Genomic DNA, 22,078 nt, shown 5'->3' with positions numbered 1-22,078 from the left:
AGGCGGAGCCACGCCGGGCGCCGGCGCAGCGGAGCACATGGGGCTTACCCACCCCGTCACGTGACAGCTTCTGCCCGCCCCCTTGTCCCCTCCCGAACTTTGGAACTTCCAGTTCCACACCTCCCGGCGTCTCTGTTCGGCAGTTCTTTCGTTCATTCATACTTGGAGCATTTTATTGAGTGCATGCTAAGTGCCAGCGGCGGGGCGTGGGGGATACGGGAGGGGGACTGAGAATGTTGAAATTTAACTTAGGCCTAAGTAAACCGTGGTGAAGTGTGACTTGTGCAGCCTTCCAGTGCTCACAGGATTGCAGGGTGTTAACAAAAGAAACTGAATGTTACTGGAAAGGTTGAAACATTCTAACTAGAGAAGCACTTAAGGGTGGACTTGTTTACAAAAACCAGTCTTTCTCAGGGAGGAGCAAGTCACTCAGGGAAAAATACAGGATGATGGTAGAAGAAATAGCTCGAGAGTCCTCCTTTTATGCTGCTAAATCTTGGAGGCCAGAAGGATTATCGTAAACCGAATCTCACCAGCCGTTTCAACTTTTAATCCAAACTGATACTATCTGATGACTGCGTACTGCCTCCTTAGTTACCCATTATAAAATGTCAAGATTTTTAAATGCACCAGGGCTTTTAAACATCATTTTAAAAAAAAAGTTCTCTTTTTCATTTGCTTGAAAGGCAGATTGGCAGAGAGAGGAAGAGACAGAGTTCCATCTGCTGGAATGCTGGATTGGAAACCAAGTAGGGTGGAATCCACTAGCACTCCAGTGTGGGGCTACATGTGTCCCTGGGGCCAGCTTAGCCCACTCTGCCAGAACAGTCATCCCAACCACTACGCTTGCTCTCACCCTGACATCTAATTGGGCTGTGAGAATTAAGGATTTAAATGAAAATGTGTAAAAAAACACTGTTGAACACGTGGCACAGAAGCTGTTCCCCTCCCCGCTGCCTGCTCTTTCATACTGGTGTACTCCCAGAAGGTACTAAGATGTTTTCTCAGCACCACTGGTGAACTGGTCATCTATATGACCTGTGACTACTAACTCCTCTTCTGTTACTATTCCCCACTATAGTTAGGAACTGAAGCTCTGGGAAATCTACATGTAGAACTGGCACTTTGATCTTCTCTGAAACCCACTTTTTTCTGAGGTCACAGCCAGCCTCCTGGTACATGTGAGACCATAGAACTTGGTGTGGTAGGTGAAATGCTAACTAAGTAGTCATCATCCCAGTTAGGAAAGGATGATTACATGTGGGAAACTTAGGCACAAGTCCCCTCTCTGCAGAGGTAGAACAGTAACTCAAAGAAGGGAGAACAGAGCTGCTATTGGGACATAGTAGGCTAAATTTCTGCCTATGACGCTGGCATTCCATTTGGACACTGGTTCAGGACTTGGCTGTTCCAGTTCCCTTTTGGTTTCCCTGCTGATGGCTCCTGGGAAGGCAGCAGCAGATGGCTGAAGTCCCTGCACCCATGTGGGAGACAGGGGAGGAAGCTTTGGGATCCTGGCTTCAGCCTTGTCCAGCCATGGCCGCGAGGCTATTTAGGGACTAAATAGGCAGGTGCTAGATTCTGTATCTTCTCCTTTCTGTAACTGCCTTTCAAATATTAAAAACAAAGGTAGAACAAAAGATAGACTGGCAGTAGGAACCACAGTAAAAATGAAAATATAGAATATTTTTCTGACACTTTTCAATTATCTGTTGTTACACAGCACATCCTTCTACATTCTTTTCTCTACTTTTTCTTTCAGCCAGGCAATGAATCAAAATCAAATATTGCCTATCTGATAATGATTCAGTCCACTCCTAACTCAGAAACCTCTCATTTTCCAGCCAAAGCTGGTGTCATGCAAAAAAATCTTCACCTATACTCACACAACCAAAGAATTTTTAAAGCTCTCCTCCAGCTCACTCCCGAACATGCTGTCCGTTGGTCTTTTCTTGTTTTATTTTGTTTAAGATGTATTTGAAAGGCAGAGTGTCACAGAAAGAGAAACAGATCTTCCATCTGGAGATTTACTCTCCAGATACCTCCAACAGCCAGGGCTGACCCAAGCCAAAGCTCAAAATCCCATTTGGATCTACCACATGGGCACTTGGGCCAGCATCCACTGCCTTCCCAGTTGCATCAGCAGGAAGCTGGGTGTGAAGTGGCCACCCTGCTAGAGACACAGAACATCCAAATGATGGCTTGAGACTCTGTGCCCAAGCCCCTGTTTTCCTTTTCCAACCTCAGAGTCTAAAATTCATTCACATCCCTTCCCATCCATACCCTACATCTAATCAGACACCAGGTCCTACCAATGTTTATATCAAAACCAAATCCTATTAATCTATTAGTTTAAAAACATCTTTTCTACCCTTTCTTATCTCCTGACCTCTACTCTAATTCAAATATCCAGTTCCATTGCCTGGTCTCTAGTCCTCCAGGGTAAGGTGACCCCTTCCTTATTTAGTAGTCCCCAAGCAAAGATCCTGTCAAATTCTTAACGCAACAAAGCTCCCCTCAAGCTAGTCTGTGCCTGAATCTCCTCCCACATTTTTCCCTACTCCCTTTATATTTATCCATTGTTTCTGAAAACAAGCAGGTTTTTTCCTCCTTCCTGCCTTTGCTACTCCTTAGCTATAATATTATCTTCTTTTCCTCTGGACAAACTATGTTCAGCTTCCTTAAACAAGCCTTCCCAGACTCACCCAGGGCCTCAGGGATTCTGTGGCCCCAGGTAATCTTGTTCATACCAGGTTCAACAGGCCTGATTGCAACATAGCATCAACAGTTTGTATGTGATTTTCTTTTCCATTGTATTAAATTTTTTGAAAATGTAAGTTTTTCCCTTAATCTTTGTTTCCCTGCTGTATGTCTGAATATGAAAAATTGAGGACTAAGAAAATTTCTCACTCTAAAGCACAATCACAGGTTTGGGAGAATTTTCCCTTTTATTTTTCAATTTACCCACCCCCTTTTAAGATTTATTTTTGAGAGGCAGATTTAGAGAGAAGAAAAGAGATCTTCCATCCGCTAGTCTACTCCCCAAATGGCCGCAAAACCAGGGCTGAGCTGATCCAAAGCCAGGAGCCAGGAGTTTCCTCCAGGTCTGCCACGTTGGTGGAGGGACCCAAGAACTTGACCCATCTTCTGCTGCGTTCCCAAACTGTAAGCAGGGAGACTGGATGGGAAGGCAGCAGCCAGGACACAAACTGGCACCTATATGGGACGCTGGCATTAACAGGCAGAGGATTGGCCTGTTGAACCACAGCACCAGGCCCCAACTCTAAACTATCATCAGTACCACTGGATGTCAAGTAAGGTAGTTACTATGTCCTCACTACACAGTAACAGAGACTCATCAGTTGATTTGCCAGAGAACACATCAGTCATTACAAGGGCTGCCCAAGCTCAGTGTTTCCACGTTCTGTACAGCAGGCCAAGGAAGAGGGGGGGGGGGGGGGGGGGGGGGGGACACAATGGAAACATGTTATCCAAAGTTGCTGCTGTTTCCCAGGGAGAAAAGACTAAGCTAAAAAAAAAAAAAAAGACTGAGCTAGAAATAGGCTCTTAAATCTCCAAGGCTAAAGAGATAGATTAATACCAGAAGTAAAACCATAGGCTTGGTATCAGATGGACTTAAGAGTCTAACCCTAGGAGTAGGAATTGGCTTAGTGGTTAAGATGCAGGTTCAGACATCTGCATTCCACTTGGGGAGTGAGGTGGGCTGGGTTCCTGGCTCTGGCTCCTGACTTCAACTTCCACCTCAAGCAGATCCTGGGAGGCAGCAGTGAGGGCTGAAGTAGCTGGGACCCTACCATCTCATGGAGAGCAGATCGAGTTCTTGGCTCCCAGTTATTGCCATTGCAGGCATTTGGGAAATGAACCATCAGTGGATGCTCTTTCAATCACTTTAAAGGACAGAGAGATCAGACTGATGCTGCTTGGGACACCTGCATCTTACATCGGAGCACCTGGGTAAGAGACCTAGTTCTGCTTCCAATTCCAGCTTCCTGCTAATAATGCACATCCTGGGAGGCAGCAGTAGGTCCCTGTCACCCGCATGGGAGACAGACTGCATTCTGGGCTGCTGTCTTTGAGCTGGCCCAGGACAAGTTGTTGGCAGCACTGAGGAAGTAAACCAGAGGACACTCTGTCTCTTGTCTCCCTCTCTGCCTTGCAAAGCAAAGTAGGGGCTGCTGTTGTGGTATAGCAGGTTAAGCTGCAGATTGACACAAGCATGCCTCAGGGGCAATACTTAAAAGCCCGCTGCTCCACTTCTAACATAGCTGTTAATGTGCCTGGGGACGTAGCAGAAAATGGCTTAACTACTTTGGGCCCCTGTACCTTCATGGGAGATCCACATGAAGCTCCTAGACCCTGGCTTTGGACTGGCCATCCCTGCCATTGTAGCCATTTGGGGAGTGAACCAAAGGATGGAAGATTTCTGTTTCCCTTCTCTGTAATGCTGCCTTTTAAATAAGTTTTTAAAAAATGCCTCTTTAAAATAAATGAAGGGTTCCTGTCCTTGCTCCACTACTTACTATATTAATATTGAGCAACCTAGTGAACCCTTTCCAAATTTCACACTCCTAACCAAACATGGGATAATACCTACCTCTCAAAATTGTAGTGAAGTCTCAAAAGCATTCAACAGTTCTTCTTTATGTAATACCTATTTGGTGACAGCCACCACAATGTTAAGCTCACAGTGAGCGCTAGATGAATACTAGCCATGATTATCTAGGAGAACCATATGGCCTCCACCGCTGCACCCTGGCCCTAAGTGGGTAGTGCAGCTATATTCATACCAGCTCCACCAGGAAGGGGCACTGCAGATGGAGTGATTACATTCCAGGAAGGAGGCCACTCCTCTTTCCCACTGCCTCACTACAAGAAAGCGTCAAGCTTTCTCAAATCCAATTTGGACATGACCAGCCTAGCCCATGTTAATATCGGCAAATCCCTCTAACAGCCTCCTCCTATGAGGGACAGCAGGTCACAGGGGAATGATACCTCTTTCATTTAGCAGTACACACATGAATTAGAAAAGAGGGGCTGTCACTCTGGAGCATCCTTCACTCAAAGTCAAGAGACAGCAGGCTTCAAGGAGATGTATTCTTGAAGGGAGAGAGGACATACAGGAGCCACAAGCCCCTTAGAAAGTTAAGATCTACTACACTTACCAGCTTCTCAAGCATCCTAAAAAATGAAACAGAAGCTGATGAAGAAGTAGAGAAAGGGGCTCTGTTTCTTCTATTGAGGACAGCTTCCCTGCTACTCTAAACTCAGGGTGGCTCCAAACACATCTACTCCCCACTCCAATCTAGCCTCCAGCCATGGCACCTAGGAAAACAGAGAGAGACCTTGGGGATAAAGATCTTTATTCAGGAAAGTGATCTCACTTAGTAACAAAAGATGCAGAAGTCACAATTCCCCCAAAAGTCTAGAGAAGTATCCAGCCCTGGCAGCAGGGAGCCTGGCCCGCCAAATATACCAGGTATGGCTCAGGGCACCTGGTGGCCATTAGAGATCATAGTTGGGATTCTTGCGAAGGATAACAAAACCCTCCAGGATTGGAGTAACAGGAAGAAACTCTTCAGTGGCCAGTTCTGCCCGCTCCCCATGGGCCAGCAATACCGGGGTTGTATGTGTCTGGAACCCTGTGATGGTCTTAGGCTTGCCAGCCTGGCCCACCACATCCACTGCCTGCAGGATAAGAAAGTGGGCTGAAGGGACTCCAGATGGGGAGAAGAGCAATAACCCACTGCTCATACTACCAGCTTCAGAGAAGTTCTGGAGCACAAGCCTGAGCTCCCACCCCGCCATCTACCCCAACACTTTACCTGGCCCACACGGACAGACACTGGCAATGGCCGCAGCTCCTCATCAAACGTAACCAGCATTCGGGGCTGCATGGCAGCCACCAGTCCATACAGTACATAGTGTGATTTGCCTAGAATGACTGAGGGAAGTACACAGTACAGTAAGTATAACACTCAAAAGGCAGCAGAGCAGGCCTTGACCCTCTAACCCTCAGCCCTAAAACTGAACCCACACGCCTCCCCTCAAACTCCATTTTGACCTTTCTTCACCTACAACCACACTTCAAAGTCACTTTCTCTCCCTTTACTTAGAAGCAGTGACTGCATTCATTTTTCTTGAATCCCTCTGGGCCAGACCCCAAGTGTGGCCTACCCTAAGCCAAAGAACCTCAGGAACCCAAAATGGCACAGGGCTGAGTTGGAGATCTTGATTCTAAACTACCAAGGTGGCCTTGGCAGGAGAGGATAGGTCACTGTGTCCAGAGTGTAAGATTTCTGACAGCAACTCACTATTGCGAACATCCAGGAAAGAGACAAGCACAGTGAGCAGCCCTGCCACAGCCACTTGACTCATAAGTTGACGGTCACTGTGGTAGGGGCACAGGGTAAGGGTGCCCTTCCCTAAATGTGTCAGGCCCTGGAAGAAAAACAAACAATGGTAACGCATCACATCTGAGGAGACCCCACCTAACCCAGCCAAACAGAGAACCCATAGAAGGCTTACATCTTTCCTCCAAGGCCAAGACTTAATGTCCCCACTCCATCCCCACAGACAATCCCCTCCGCACACTCCAAAGAGAGAAATTCTGTCCTTTACCTGTGCCAAGCGCACCATGAAGAGGTTGTTGGGGTCCTTGGCATGATACTGGGCTAATTGGCGTAGCATTGCAGCCAGGCGGGCGTTGTTGGTCCCTGGAGATGTTAAATATTAGAGAGGAAAATAGACCTTGACTCTTCCCTCAGTCAGCTTTCCTCCAAATCCCCAATTGGTCTTTTTCTGCCCAATACTCACCACTGCCCACCATGCCCATGGCAAAGATGGAATTATAGGAAACTTCTGGATCAGCATCATGAGAGAATTTGCTTAGGGTATCCAGGATGTTGAGCCGTGGATTTGACACAGAGATGAGGGCTAACGCTAAAGGCACAGCCCGCCGCAGAGTAGGCTCCCCATACCTCAGCTGGATGTAGAAGAGTAGAAGAAAATAATGCAGGAAAGCAGTAAAGCTTTTTTAGTTCCAATTATCATCCATAGAAAAGACAAAAGACCACTTCTCCATTGAAAAATCCATCAGAGAGTTCTGTTCTGGGGCAGCCCAGGCCATCAAAAACAGCATTTTCCTATCTCTCCACACTATACTTACCAAGTGGCCAAAGGTTCGAAGCGCCATCTCTGCACCAATCTCCTCCCCCATGGCAATCAGGGCAATCCCCAGGACAGCCACTCCCTGCAGGGGAAGAGGTAGCAGCACCCCTTAAGCTTAAGGGACACAGATCAGCCACTGTTGAGTCAAATCTCATGTAAAAAGGAACAGACATCCCCCAGGGAGCACCCTTCCCCTTCCTGTGCAGAGCCTCAGCTCCTGCCCTTTCAGAACAGAACACTCAAAACAGCTCTAGAACAAAACCAAATCCAGCTGCCCTGTTCCTTGCCTATCTCTCCTCAGCTCCCCCTCCGAGAACACCCAGGACCTGATGTGCTCCCATGTCGGCAGGGGCTTCCTTCTTGTCCTTGTCCTTCTTGTCCTTCTTGTCCTTGTCCTCCTCCTTTTCCTTGGAGTCAAAGTGTTCACTGCAAATGTGAAGCAGCTGCTGCACCTTCAGCACATTGCCGGAGCCTGCAGCAGGGTAGAGGGTGAAGGGGCAACAGGAGGATGTACTACAGAGAAGCCCATTTTGGAAAGAACAGAACACCCCAACAATCCCTAAAGTATACTGAGATCAAAGAGAAATGAAGACCAGTTTCAGCAGGGGGCGGGGGGATGTGGGCTGAAAACAAGAGGAATCACTGGAAAAGCACAAAGGAGTGACAAAGACACCCACCTGCATAGGCACACACATCTACCAGCGTGTTGGCAAAACTGCGGAATGGCTCTGACACGACCTCCAGGGCAGCCAGGATGGCCTCGATAGCCTCCCCCTTCCCTACAAGACAGATTTGGAAGGTCTAAGGACACTTTCTTCTATCTAGCACAGCCTGAAACACAACCCCCCATCTAGTTTCCATCAGTATTTCGCCCAGAGAGAGGCATCCCCTCACCCAGGTGGTTTAGTCCTAGCCCAAGGGGAAGCCAACGGGCGTAGGTGTCCTTGAGCTCGGTCTCTGACTTCTCCATGATGGTCTGAAGGATAGTAGAGGTAACATCACCATTGCAGGAGCCCACTGCTATCATGCCACAGGCCAGGGCTGTCACACCTGCCACCTAGAAATAGGAAAGGCATATCACACATTGAGTAAGATTAAAATGCTTGTTAATTTCTCTTTATTCAAGAGATCTCTTTCTGATGGAAAGTCAAAGCAGAACTGGCAGCAATCACATGCTGAGCACTGACTATATGCCAGCCACTATGCTAACTGCTTCACACACTATTAACACTTCAACCTCCCAGCCACCCCAGGAGACGAGGCCTGCTGTTGTTCTCCTTTCACTAATGAGGGAAGCAGGGCCAGCACAGATTGTTACTTCTTTCAGATCACAATGCTCATCACAGATGTGGCAGAACTTAAACTCAGGTTTCTTGACTCTAAAACCTATGATTTTTAGCCACCATACTAATTTCAAACACCATTACAGTGACTCTGCACAAGTAAGAAGTTGGTCAATGGCTAAAATAACTGCATGCAAATCATCAACCCCAAGCTGTATTAATCTGCTTCTCATGCTGGTCCCAGGAGTTCCTCCAGGAACTCAAGGGCTGGCCTCAATACCAAAATATTAGCTCTTCGGCCTCCATACCAAGTCTAAGGGATTTCACACAGCTGATGTCCAGACCTTCTCTCTCACTCACCCTTCCATACTCCCTCACACACATCTTCTCCATTATTAATTGCAGAGGGTAGCAGGACTCCCACAACTTCCCTCCCTCCCTTCCCTCAGTGACCCACACTGTCTACTCACCTCCATGCTCGACTTGGAATCTCCCATGACAGGCAGCAGCAGTGTTAAAACATCTTCACGATTTGAACCAGCATAGGCCAAACCTAGTCTGCAAAAGTCAGGGGGAAGTAGCCCCCAATACATAACCAAGGACAGGGGCAAGAAAGACAAAAAAGGATGGTCACTCTCATCATTTCAAAATTCACCAAGAGCCACATAAAAGCTTCAGGAGGCAATCCTGAGTAATACAAAGGTGAGAACAGCCAAGTTCCTATTCCCCAGACAGGTGAGATAAGTGCTACCAGGAGAAGCAAGAAGCCTTACCCAAAGATGGAACCCAGCCTCATGGTGTTGCTGTTGTGGAGAACATAGTCCGAGAGCAGCGCCAGAGCAGGGTCACACTCATTCCGGACCCCTGAGTTCACAATGCCACAGGCAAGCAGAGCTCCTGACTACAAAGACCAAACAGAATGTATAAATAAGGGACCAGCACTATCGCACAGCAACCCAAGCTATCTTATGCAAAACTAGAACCTTGCATGAATGCTAGTTTTGAGCCTCAATTGCTCCACTTTATTTATTCCAAAATTTGTTTATTTTTATTGGAAAGTCAGATTTACAGAGAAGAAGAGACAAAGAGAAAGATCCACAACCTGCTGGTTGATTCCCCAAGTGGCTGCAAAAGCAGGAGCAACAGCTTCCTCTAGGTCTACAACGCAGGCACAGAGTTCCAAGACCCTGGGCCATCCTTGACTGCCTTCCCAGGCCACAAGCAGGGAACCAGAAGGGAAGTGGAGCAGCCAGGACATGAACCAACACCCACATGGGATCTCAGCACATGCAAGGTAAGGACTTCAGTAACCAAGTCATCAAGTCGGGCCCCTACTCCACTTTTAATGCAGTTCCATGCTGATGTGTGTGGGAAAGTGGACAGCTGCAGATGTCTGAGTGCTTGGTCCCTCACCACCCACTCAGGAGACCTGGATGGAATTCCAGGTCAAACCTTGCAGTTGCAGCCATTTGGGGAACGAACCAATGGATAAAAGATATCTCTCTCTGACTCTTCCTCTCTCAACTGTCTTCTAAATAAAAAAAAAAAAAAAAAAAAGGGCAAGCAGATCTTTCACTCAGCTACCCTGACTTCCTCAACATGAAGTATCCAACACAGATCCCATCACAGTGCCTACCTTAACTGAAGTTAAAAACTAGGTACTGGGGGACCTGGCATGGTGGCTAAAGTCCTCGCCTTGCATCTGCTGGATCCCATATGGGCGCCAGTTCTAATCCCAACTGCTCCACTTCCCATCCAGCTCCCTCCTTGTGGCCTGGGAAAGTAGTCAAGGATGGCCCAAAGTCTTGGGACCCTGTACCCACGTGGGAGACCTAGAAAAAGCTTCTGGTTCCTAGCTTTGGATTGGCTCAGCTCTGACTGTTGTAGCCACTGGGGAGTAAACCAGCAGACAGAGGATCTTTCTCTGTCTCTCCTCTATGTAAATCTGACTTTCCAATAAAACAACAAAAAAGAAGCTGGGTGCTGGGTATAGGAACATGGGAGTGGGACATAGCCCAAGGTTGGGTGAGGCCCAGACCAACCTTGATGTAGTCCTCAGAGGAGTACAGGTACTTGTCAATCTGGGTGAGGCCACCATCGACATCCCACAGCAGGATCATGCCCAAAGACGCAGCTGCACTCAACATTCCTGTACCAAGGAAGAATTTCATTGTTCTTAAAATGCCCTACTTCGAGGAAACTGTTTCAATGACCACCGTGAAGAATTCCCCTGTATATCCTTTAGTGGGTCACATGACTCTACAAGGACAAACACAGTGAGCAGAGCAACACAAGGATAAAGATGTTATACCATGGTCCTTGTTCTTGTACAGCCACTTGTTGCCATCATCAGTCAGCAGCTTGTCCTGGCCAAACGCTGCGTTCACAAAACCGTTCACGAAAGAGGAGGCCAGGTTCATGCGAGCCGAGTCCACTTGAGAGCCGCTGCCCCCAAACCCTAGAGAGAGGAAGAAAGCAGTTAGAGGAGAACAAGAAGGGAACACAACATGGTAGCTGGTCTCTGGGGGATCCGCTATCCATGAGCCTAAGCAACGACCTGGAGGAGAGGTTCAATAGAATGCTAAGCTCTGCAGGATAGCGCATTGATCAACCCACTGCTTCCAACATGAGATTTAATAAACAGACCTCCAATCTACCCCCCACCTAGAGAGAGGGCTACTCACTGTTGTTCTCTAGGTGGGTTTTATAGATGTCATCAGGTACCTTGGGCTCCATGATATCCAGCTGAAGAGAAGGCAGAGGGTTACCACTGCTGCCCAGCACTCCCTGAGCTGTCTCTCCTGCTAACCCACTCAATAACAATTCTAATCAAGAACAGCCTGCTCAGACACAGTCAGGGAGGTGAAATGGAAGGCAGAGTTATAATCAAAGAGCTGGGATGGAAAAGGGCAAAAGGGTCTCACCTCCCGAGCCAAGGCCAGGAAGTTGCTGTTTAGCTGCACATTGGACATGATCTCTGTCAGGTCCTCATACTCCTCTACATCTTCACTCAGCTCCAAGAACACCCCGTGCCGACCCAGCATGAATGCCATCTGCTTCTGTACTACCCTGTAGGAGAAAACCATCCCATCTGCTCAACTCCCCGCCCCAAGGGCACAGGGTCGCCTCTCAAGCCATAACCAGAACTGCCAGAGTCCCAGCTCTTCACACAAATGCTCCACGCACGAACTTCTCCACGCCTTTGCCAGTCTCTTCCCTACATACACATCTTTGCATGAGGTGAAGATGTCTTCTACCAGCTCCATGTCATTGAGCATCAGCGCCAATCTCAGAGCTTCGGGGAAGCGGCTAAACTTGCGGAAAACACCCAAGGCACAACGCAGCAGGGCAGAGTTCTCAGGCTCAGGCACATAATTCACACAACTAGGGGAGAAAAGGTAACAAAGAATTCAGAATTCAGCAAGTGTCAGACGCTCACCCCCTTTAATTCATTTACCCCAAGATCAAATATGGAATATCTATGATTTATCAGGTACTGTCCTAGATGCTGGGACTACTAAATATTCACATGGAGTCTCCGTCAGGAAACTCACAGCCATCAACAAATTAGTTACCGCCTGATGCTCTTCTGGAAGCAAATGCTTCAGGAGAATGGCCAGGGTCCACCAGCCACCCGTAGCGCACTCACTCACCTGGTGAGATAGAGGCAGACCTTTGCATATGCATTCTCATCGATGTCCTTTTCCAACATGTCCACCTGCTCGATCTCCATGAGTAGGTCACAGGCCTCATGTTCTGCGTTGTGAGCCATGTTGTAGGGCACAATCTCCTTCACCAGGGTGAGCAGTGGCTCTCGCTGGACCTTCTCTGCATCATCCAGCTCTTGCCACTCCTTGGCCACTTCTCCTGCCAGATGCCTGTGGGCAGACCCAGACTATGCAGAGGGCATGGCTTTGGGGGATGCCCATCCCTCGGCTGGGGAAATCCGGTGCTTGGGATAGTGGGTGCACTGGGACTCCCCAGGTCTTACCTGACATACTCATGACCCCATGAGGCCAGTTCCTCCTGGGAGCCCACCAGCCGATATTTGAGACACTCTCTCTCCCCACTCATGGTCATGGCCAAAACAGAGATGATGTCTGCAGCAAAACGCTACAAAGAAACCAGTCCTTTGGAGTCAAACCCCAACATTATGAGCTAAGGGTCCTGTTGTATTACCCAATCAGGATTACTTGCTCCTAAATTAACTATCAACTACATCCCAGCCTCTACTAAAATTCCACCTGTTTCCTAAGCTGAGTCTCACAACAACCCCAAGGTGGGCGTGCTCTCTCTTACACCAACACAACTGAAAATGCCAATACCCAAGAGAGGGGGCAAAGATAAAATCTCCAAATGTTATGCTAACTGCCAATAACAAACTATTGAAAGACCCACAATCTAGAAAAATCCCCGACTACTACAGGAAAGATGGTCTGTGTAGCAAGTCAAGGGCAAAGCCAATTTGGTTGAAAGGGTCCAAGTGAGAACTGAAGATATCCTGGATTGATGCTACATCGACAAGCAGAGAAGTGACTGAACTGGGGGTATATTTTAGAGATAAAAGAAACTAATAGGATAGAAAGAAAGAAAAAAAAAATGAGTGGAGTGCCATTTGGAAACAGACCATGAGAAAGAAACCCTGAGGTCCAACACAAAGGACAGACACAGCTGCTTCTTGAGGCGCAAAAATCCTCTGTGCAGCTCTTTGGTGGGCATTCTGACCACAAGGCACTTTGTCCGACTAGGTCAGGTCTTGGATCTATCCAACTCTGAGTGACCAGTGAGCCCTGGGAGGAAAGAACCCCCAACCAGAAGCTTGGAGGAACTTCACCTTATTCTCCCCAGGGGCCATGTTCTCGTAGATCTCCTTCAGTTTGCCATAATGGGGTCGCAGAAACTTGAGAGGTTTGGGCACTGATGTCATCGAAGTCGTAGAAGACCGAATCTGCCTTCGCAGTTCCTCCAGTGCTGGTCGGTATAGGGACGTGTCCTTCTCCTGATCAGGGGATACACACACACATCCCTCCACGTCAAGAAACAGACACCCAACACTAGTAACTCCTCCACTGGCCCAACTGTCATTCATCTCTGATCCCCCAACTCCCTGCAAACCAAGTTAACCTTGCAACTCTTCTCCCTTACTGCAGGGCCCCGAGCTGACCCTAAAACATGGTACCCCTCACCTGGGAGTCTGATGCCCAGGAAACAGAATCTAGCCAACAAGCCCCAAACCCCACGTGACTCACCCCCAGCCGTTCCACCAGCATCTCCAGTTCATCCTGAAGTTGTTTGTCCTCCTCGGACTGGGGGGTGGGGTGGAGAGAGAAGCTTATCAAAAGGAGGAACCCCCAGCACATGCTCTTCCCATTCACGCCAGAGCAGGTGACAGCGAGTCTGCCTCCTCACCAGCAGCCAGGTGGATAAGCAAGCAGGGTGGGGAATGAACGGGACTCCTTGGTGGGCTTCCCAGCCCAGCTCCGCTTGCACTAGGAAGCGGGAGTGACAATGACCCACCACGAGGCGGGGGTGAGGCTCCCTGGACACGCTGAGGTGACAGCTGGGGCACGGAAAACGAGGGGCAGACAGCCCGGGCACCGCGAACCCCACCGCCGCCCCCTGCACCCTCTCCCCAAATGCGGTGGGGCCGTTACGGGCCGGGCCCGAGGCCTGCGGGGCCGCCGTGACTCAGCCCCGCGGCCTTCTCTCCGCCGGTGCCCGGGACTGCGGCCTCACCAGCTCCTGCTCTTTGTCCTTGTCCCCGGCATCGCGCCGCTCTTTGTTGCCCGACTTCTCGTCCGTGCCTCCGGGTGCCGTTGCAGGGGACTGCTGCGGCTGCACAGGAGCCTTGTCGCGGCCACCCTCCTCCATCTCGGCCGCCACTGCCGGCCGCCTGCGCGCGCACCTGCTCGCACCGCCCCTTTTCCCAGACGGCCTCGCGCTGAGGCCGCGCGGCCCCGCCCTCGGCAGGCCGGGACGCGCCCCGGAAACGCCCGGGCGACCCAAGAGCTCCGCCGGCTCCCGGGATGGAACCTGCAGCGCGCTGGTCGTGGCGCCTGCCAGGCTCTCCCGAATCCCCTCTAGGAGATGAGCGGGCTGCCAGCCGAAATCCCAGAGGTTTTCCTTACTCATGTTCTGGGGTTTTCTCATGATAGTGTGAGTGCAACCCACAGTGGCGTTCCAGTTGGGTGCGACAAAGGAACAGAGATCCAGCACACTTGACTGCCATCCATGTCTAGACCCACACCACCATGAAACGTTTCCCCCGCATGGGGCGGGGTGCAGCGGCTTTACTGTGAGGATGTCCTTTTTTGGGAGCAGGGTGCAGATAGCAACCTAGCAACAAGGAAGTCCCATCCTTCGGGTGCCAGGGTGTGTAAGAAGGAGCGTGACTGACATGGTTCATGTCAGGACTGCCTTAGCACTATTATTAAGAAACGTGTTTGTGGGTCTGGCACGGTGGCCTAGCTGCTAAAGTTCTCGCCTTGAACTAGCCGGGATCCCACATGGGCGCTGGTTCTAATCCCGGCAGCTCCACTTCCCATCCAGCTCCCTGCTTGTAGCCTGGGAAAGCAGTGGAGGACGGCCCAAAGCTTTGGGTCCCTGCATCCGTGTGGAAGACCCAGAAGAGGTTCCTGGTTTCTAGCTTTGGATCGGCACAGCACCAACCATTGTGGCCACTTGGGGAGTGAATTATTGGACGGAAGATCTGTCTCTCCTTCTCTCTGTATATCTGACTTTGTAATAAAAAATAATTTTTTTAAAAAAAAAAGAAAATTACAGAGAGAAAGAGAGTGCAAGATCTTCTATCTGCTGGTTCATTCCCCAACAGCAATGGCTAGACCAATCCAAAGCCAGGAGCTAGGTGCTTCTTCCAGGTCTCCCATGTGGATATAGACACTCAAGGTTTTGGGTCATTGCTGCTTTCCCAGGCCATTAGCAGAGGGATGGATGCAAAGTGAAGCAGCCAAGACTCAAAACAACACCCATGTGAATGCCAGTGTCAGTAGCAGAGGATTAGTTTGGTGTACCACAATGACAATTCCTCTGATGCATTTAAGAATGCGGAGGGGCTGGCACAGTGGCTCACAGGTTAATCCTCCACCTGCAGCACTGGCATCCCAGGTGGGCACCGGTTTAAGTCCCAGCTGTTCCATTTCCAATGCAACTCCCTGCCTAGGACCTGGGAAAGCAGCAGCAGATGGCTCAGGTCCTTGGGGCCCTGTATCTATGTGGGAGACCTGGAAGAAGCTCCTGGCTTCCAATCAGCCCATCTCTCACTATTGCTGCCATTTTGGGAGTGAATCAGCAGGTGGAAGATCACTGTAAATCTGCCTCTCAAATAAAATGAACAAGTAATTTTTTTTGTTTAAATGTAGAAAAGCGCTGCGTTTTTTCTTAAGATTTATTTATTTACTTACTTATTTGAAAGAGTTACAGAGAGAGATGGAAAAAGCGATCAAGAGCTTCCATTCACTAGCTCACTCCCCAAATGGCCTCATTGTCTAGCTCTGTGTCAAGCCAACAGCCAGAGCTAGCTCAGTCTGAAGCAAAGAGCTCGTGTCTCCCATATGGGTACAGAGACTCAAGAACTTGAGCCATCTTCCATTGCCTTTCCAGGCACATTAGTAAGGAGATGGATCAAAAGTGGAACATTCTGAGGCCAGTGCTATAGCACCATAAGTTAAGGCCCCACCTGCAGTGCCAGAATCCCTATGGGTGCTGTTTCAAGTCCTGGCTGCTGCACTTCTGATTCAGCTCTGTACTAATGACCTGGGAAAATAACAGCTTTGGGATCCTGCACCCACATGGAAGACCTGGAAGAAACTCCTGGCTCCTGGCTTTGGACTGGCCCAGTTCTGGACATGGCAGCCATTTGGGAAGTGAACCAGCAGATGGAAGATCTGTGTCTCCTCTAAAGAAAAAAGAAGTAGTGGATCATTTGAGACTCAAACCAGCACCCACTCATATGGGATACTGGCATTGGAAATAGTAGTTTTACCCACTAAGTGTTTACTCCAGAAAGTGTTTAAAAATATTGTAATGCAATAGGTTACATCACCACTTGTGACAGGGGCCTCCCTTATCTGAGTGTCAGCTTGAGTCCCAGCTACTCAGCTTCTCCCATCCAAGTACTAACCAGGCCTGACCCTGCTTAGTTTCCGAGATCAGATGAGATCGGGCACATTCAGGATGGTATGGCCGTAGATGCTACTCAGCTTCTGATCCGGCTTCCTGCTACTGTGCTTCGGAAGGCAGCAGACGATGATCCAAGTTCTTGGTCCCCACCTCTCATATGGGAGCACAGAAAAGAGTTCTGGCTGCTAGCTTGGACCTAGTCCAGAAATGGTTGTTGCAGACCTCTGGGATGTAAACCAGCATATAGAAGATTTCTCTGTGTGTGTGTGTGTGGCATTCTGCCTTTGAAATAAATAAATCCTTATTTTAAGAATAATCTACACAGGGCCTGATGTGATGGCTCAGTGGCTAAATCCTTTCCTTGTAAGTGCCAAGATCCCAAATGGCACTAGTTCGTGTCTTGGCTTCTTCACTTCCCATCCAGCTCGTTGCTTGTGGCCTGGAAAAACAGTAGAGAATGCCTTGGGACCCTGCATCTATATGGGAGTCCTGGAAGAAGCTCATGGGTCCTAGCTGCAGATTGGCTCAGCTCTGGCAATTGCAGCCACTTGGGAAATGAACCGCGGATGGAAGTTCTTTCTTTCAATCTTTCCTTCTCTCTCTATATAGATATATATGTCTTTCCAACAAAAATAAATAAATCTTTGAAAAGAAAAATAAAAATAATCTTCATAATTAGCACTGAATGAGTTTAGCTAAATGTTTGTAGAGATGCAGATGTAAATGTCTTAAAGTTCATTTTAAAAATCTGTTGTTCTAGGGGCTGGCATCATGGCAGAGTAGGCCAAGCTTCCACCCATGGTGCTGACATCCTGTATGGGTGCTAGTTTGTGTGTAGCTGCTCCACTTCAGATCTACCTCCCTGCTTATGACCTGGGAAAGCAGCAGGGGATGGCTCAAGTCCTTGGGCCCCTGTACCCATGTGGGAGACCCGGGAGAAGCTCCTAGCTCCTGGCTTAGATCAGCCTATCTCTAACCATTTTAGTCATTTGAGGAGGTGAACAAGTAGATAAAAATAAATCTTTTTTTCTTAGAAAAAAATGATTGAATTCTTTCCACTGGAAAGACTTACAGAGAAAAGGAGAGACCAGAGAGATCCTCCATCCACTGGTCCACCCCCGAAATAGCCCTAACAGCCAAAGCTGAGCTGATCTGAAGCTGGAACCCAGGAGCTTCTTTCAGATCTCCCACACGAGTGCAGAGTCCCAAGGCTTTGGGCCATCTCTGACTGCTTTCCCAGGCTACAAGCAGGAAGCTGGATGAGAAGTAGAGCAGCCGGGACTAGAACCAGTGCCCTTATAGGGTGCTGGTGCTGTAAGGTGGAAGATTAACCCGTTGAGTCACCACGCCGGGTTTCAAATAGAATGAATCTTAAAAAAAAAAAAAAAAAAGCTGTTTCTCTTTTCTCCTGAGTACTTGAGTTCAAGGACTAACTTTCCATTTTCCACTGCCAGTGACTCCCCAGCCCTCATATAGACAGGAACTGGGCAGTCTGTAGCTGCTGTGTCTGCCTCTTTAATCTCTGCCTTCAGCAGATCCCTATATTTTTCTTTCTTCCATCATCTGGAGAGGAATTTCTCTCAAATATCAGCTTTTTTCCATGACTTCCTTCCATGTCAGGTCTTAAATTTTTGTTCTCCAAACCAATCACAGGCAAACCAGTAACTTGCAGGAGATGCAGTAATGTGACTTAAACACACAAGCTGTTACCCAGCCGGTGACTCCAGATGAAGAGTAAAAGAACACTTGTATTTTGTTTCCATTTCCTTTGGTAGGTTTGAAATGTTCCAAAATAAAACATTGCTGGGGAGAGAGGGTGCCACACAAGTTCTGGAGACAGACATATCTGGTGTTTAAAACCTGAATCTGCCAATCTCTATTGGAAGACTTGGGCAGGCTAGCTAAATCAGCCTGGTTACTATGGAAAGTGTAATAAAGTATCTCTCTTGTGAATGAAATGAGACAGTGTATATGGAATGCCTTGCTGGGCGCCTAAGAACTAGAGAAGAGTCAGTGATGATTGTAATTTTCATCCACCAACCCTCCATTCCTCTCTAGCCCAGTACAAAAGCCTGCCAGGCATTTTCAAGGCCCCTTGATGGCATCAGCTAAAACACTCTCCCAAAAAGCACTCCTTCCTCTCGTTTGGATGAATTCCCTCATCTGTGGCCAAAATGGACTCCAGGCAGGCCCAAACCCTGTTACCCGCCCCTTCCTACCTCTGTTAAGTGTCTATAAGCCTGTCATGCTGTTCCTGGATGTGGCCTAAGTCATCCTCATAGATGACCCTGCTCACAAGGAGAACTGTTCAACCAGTGGTGCTCCTGGCAGCAGGTGGCATTGCCTCTTTCCACGGGGTTGCTCCTGTGTGTATGTGCTACTCTTCCAACAGCCAGCCAGCCTGTGGCCCTTGTTACTGCTCATCCCCAGGACTGAGGGACTGATGGCAGATGCTGCCATTCTCTTCGCACACCTCCAGTGACTGCTGCCTTTTCTGCGAACTCTCCTCACTCACTCTGAGCCATTTTACGGTTTCTGAACACTCCTCACCTTTCAAGCAGGTCAGCTTTCTGCATTGCTATGCCTTCTGTACTTTGTTGCTTTCAGCTACCAGTTTCATCCATCCTCTGAGTTTCTGTCACCTCCTTAGGAGGCTCCCAACCCGTCTACACATTCACTTCTTCACTCTGCTCCCACCATACCTGGATCATGTTGATCGCTCCCTAGGCATATTTTGTGCCCCAGATTAGACAATGCCTAGCTTGTGGCAGGTCCTGACTAATATTTGTTAAACAGGTAAATTAATAATAATAATAATAATAATAATAAGCTTTCCATTCGTGTTGGGGTTGTCACAGAGCCAGAATGACCTATAGGGGAGAAGGCAGGACTGTCTTTGGAACTCAGACCCGGAAATTGGGGAAACTCAAGCAGGATTCTCATTTGTGGTTCACGAGAGTATCCCTGAAACTGTGCATTTGCAGACTGCCCCCAGCATGAGAGCAGACTGTTGGATCATATGTTATCTGCTGTGGGTTGGAATCTCTCAGATCTCCCAATGGGACCACACAGAGACAGGCTCAGTGCTTCACCGATAATTGCTCTCACGTGTCTATCTGGCAGCACACTCCCTTACTTCCCCCTCTGCCTGAACACATCAGAGCAAAGCACAAATGCACCCTGACAGGGCAGCAACGGAGGGTGAAGGTTGCATCTGTCACCTGCTGGTCACCTGGCCCTGCCTCTGGCGTGCTCAACAAACAGGTGCTACCTGGCTTAATCTCAGCTCCGCATGTACTAGCTTTCGCACAGCTGCCTGTTTGTCACATGTGCCTGGCCCAGGGGAACTGGGCAGCACAGAAATGCACCTGCAGGAGATGGTCCACTCAGAAGCATAACAAAACTGCCCATAAGATGCTCAAGTTTAATCAGCCATGACTTAGAAGTCTCACTGGTGGTGATTAAGACAGCTGCATTCCAGGGCCAGGGTTTGTAATACAACTGGTTAAGCCACTGCTTACGACACTGGCATCCCAGTGTCAGAGGGCCTGTTCAAGTTCTGGCTCCTCCATTTCCTATCCAACATACTGCTAATGTGCTTAAGAAGGAAGCAGAAGATGGCCCAAGTCCTTGGGTTCCTGCCATCCAAATGGGAGACCTGGATGGAGTTCCAGGCTCCTGCCTTTGGCCTGGTCCAGGCCCGATCATTGTGTGGGAGTAGATCTGAAGGTAAAAGTGCTCTCTCGCTCTCTCCCTCTCTCTCTCTCTTTCTGTCATAGCTTTCAAGGCTATCCAAGCTCTCCTTTCCTTTCTGCAGGTTTTTTAAAAATTGATTCGAAAGGTACAGTTGTAGAGAGTGAAACAGAGAGAGCTTCCATCTGCTGGTTCACTTTGTAAATGTCTGCAATGATTAGAGGTAGACCCATCCAAAGTCAGGAGTTTCTTCTGGGTCTCCCACATGGATGCCCAAAAGCTTGGACCATCCTCTGCTGCTTTCCACTGCTTTCCAAGGCATGTTAGCAGGGAGTTGGTTCGGAAGTGGAGTAGCCCATGTAGGATGAAGGCTCTGCAGGCAGTAGCTTTACGTACTATGCCATAGTGCCAGCCCTTGGAGCTCCACTTTCAACCCAGGCTGCTTTGACTGCAGTTAGGGGGTTGGATATAAAAACGGAGCGCACTGATAGCCCGGCGGCGTGGCCTAACGGCTAAAGTCCTCACCTTGAACGCACTGGGAACCCATATAGGCATCGGTTCTAATCCTGTCGGCCCCACTTCCCATCCAGCTCCCTGCTTGTGGCCTGGGAAAGTAGTCGAGGACGGCCCAAAGCCTTGGGATCCTATACCCACATGGCAGACCTGGAAGACTGGTGTGGCTCCGGCCATTGTGGTTAATTGGAAAGTGAATCATCAGACGGAAGATTTTCTTCTCTGTCTTTCCTCTCTGTATATCTAACTTTGCAATAAAAATAAATAAATCTTAAAAAAAATGGAGAGCACTGAACTTCTAAGATTCAGCTGCCTCAAGGCCTGGGTGAGTTCCTGAAGGAGAAAGTGCCCCAGACAAAGCTTCCTAAGGGAAGGTGCCATCTTACTCCTCCCCAGGGAGCAACACAAAATTGGTAACCAATGTGTCTTTGGAAAATAAATCTATGAACATATAAATTAATCCATAATGAATAAATAAAGAAATGAACCACCCAGCACAGGGGCCTGGAACACAAAAGGTGTTCCCTCAAGATTCCTTTCCCTGGTTCACTGGCGCTTGGCAGACCTTGATGGATGGATGTAGGTGGGATGACTGACTCGCAGGAGCTCCAGCCTTGCAGGTATCTTCCCAGTCTCTCTCCCAGCATGGAGAGGTTCACTCCCATGGCCAGGGAAGGATCTTCCCAGCCAGTTCTGGTCCCGGGAGTGTCTCAGCTCAGCGTCAAGCCTGGTTGCACACACCCAGGGAGGAAGTAGCAAAGGTGTGACTAGCGAGTGCCACGGTTCCCCCTGCCTCACCTTCTCTTGCTCCTGAGGTGCTGCCAAGCTCAGGCCCCTGGGCTCGCTGAGTGAGTAACTGAGTGGCTGGTGCACAGTAGCTGCTCAGTGCCTGCTAGTGTAATGAATACATGAATGAGTGAAAACAAGACAGAAGAAGAGACAGGCTGACTGATGTGTGTGGCTATTTATTGGCACGGGGTCCTGCAGGGCCAAGACCACACCCTTCCCCCGTCCCATGCCCTCTTCCCTGTAAAAATAAATTCTGTCCTTCCTTCTCCCTGTCTCCTTTCTTACTGAGTCCAGGGAGAATCAGTCACCCTCAAAGACCAGAACCCCCGACACATACACACTTCCACGTTCAACCTAGGGAAATGATATTGGTGGGACACAGGTAAGAGTTGCACTAAGAGCTGGGCACAACTGGTCTCGTTGGTGAGGGCTGGCAGCTGTTCATGAGCAGTAATATAGGAGCACAGGGCAGG

At 48.9% G+C, this 22,078-nt stretch overlaps 1 protein-coding gene across 1 annotated transcript; it reads right to left on the bottom strand.

The window, feature by feature from the left end:
• Positions 1–5,364: 5,364 nt before the first annotated feature.
• PSMD2 (proteasome 26S subunit ubiquitin receptor, non-ATPase 2) lies at positions 5,365–14,408 on the bottom strand. Its single transcript, XM_004577745.4, has 21 exons — positions 14,208–14,408; positions 13,721–13,777; positions 13,306–13,470; positions 12,463–12,584; positions 12,125–12,349; positions 11,697–11,855; positions 11,396–11,540; positions 11,156–11,216; positions 10,783–10,929; positions 10,514–10,620; positions 9,245–9,372; positions 8,942–9,029; positions 8,083–8,245; positions 7,866–7,967; positions 7,515–7,660; positions 7,187–7,270; positions 6,835–7,003; positions 6,640–6,734; positions 6,333–6,459; positions 5,844–5,962; positions 5,365–5,706 (listed from the first exon to the last, which is right to left on the bottom strand). The coding sequence occupies exons 1-21, from the start codon at positions 14,340–14,342 to the stop codon at positions 5,524–5,526; spliced, it is 2,727 nt and encodes a 908-aa protein (XP_004577802.1). The 5' UTR covers positions 14,343–14,408; the 3' UTR covers positions 5,365–5,523.
• Positions 14,409–22,078: the final 7,670 nt, after the last annotated feature.

The sequence above is a fragment of the Ochotona princeps genome, chromosome 3 (assembly GCF_030435755.1).
Source record: "Ochotona princeps isolate mOchPri1 chromosome 3, mOchPri1.hap1, whole genome shotgun sequence".
NCBI lineage: Eukaryota > Metazoa > Chordata > Mammalia > Lagomorpha > Ochotonidae > Ochotona > Ochotona princeps.
This window is presented reverse-complemented; position numbering and strand designations above follow the sequence as displayed.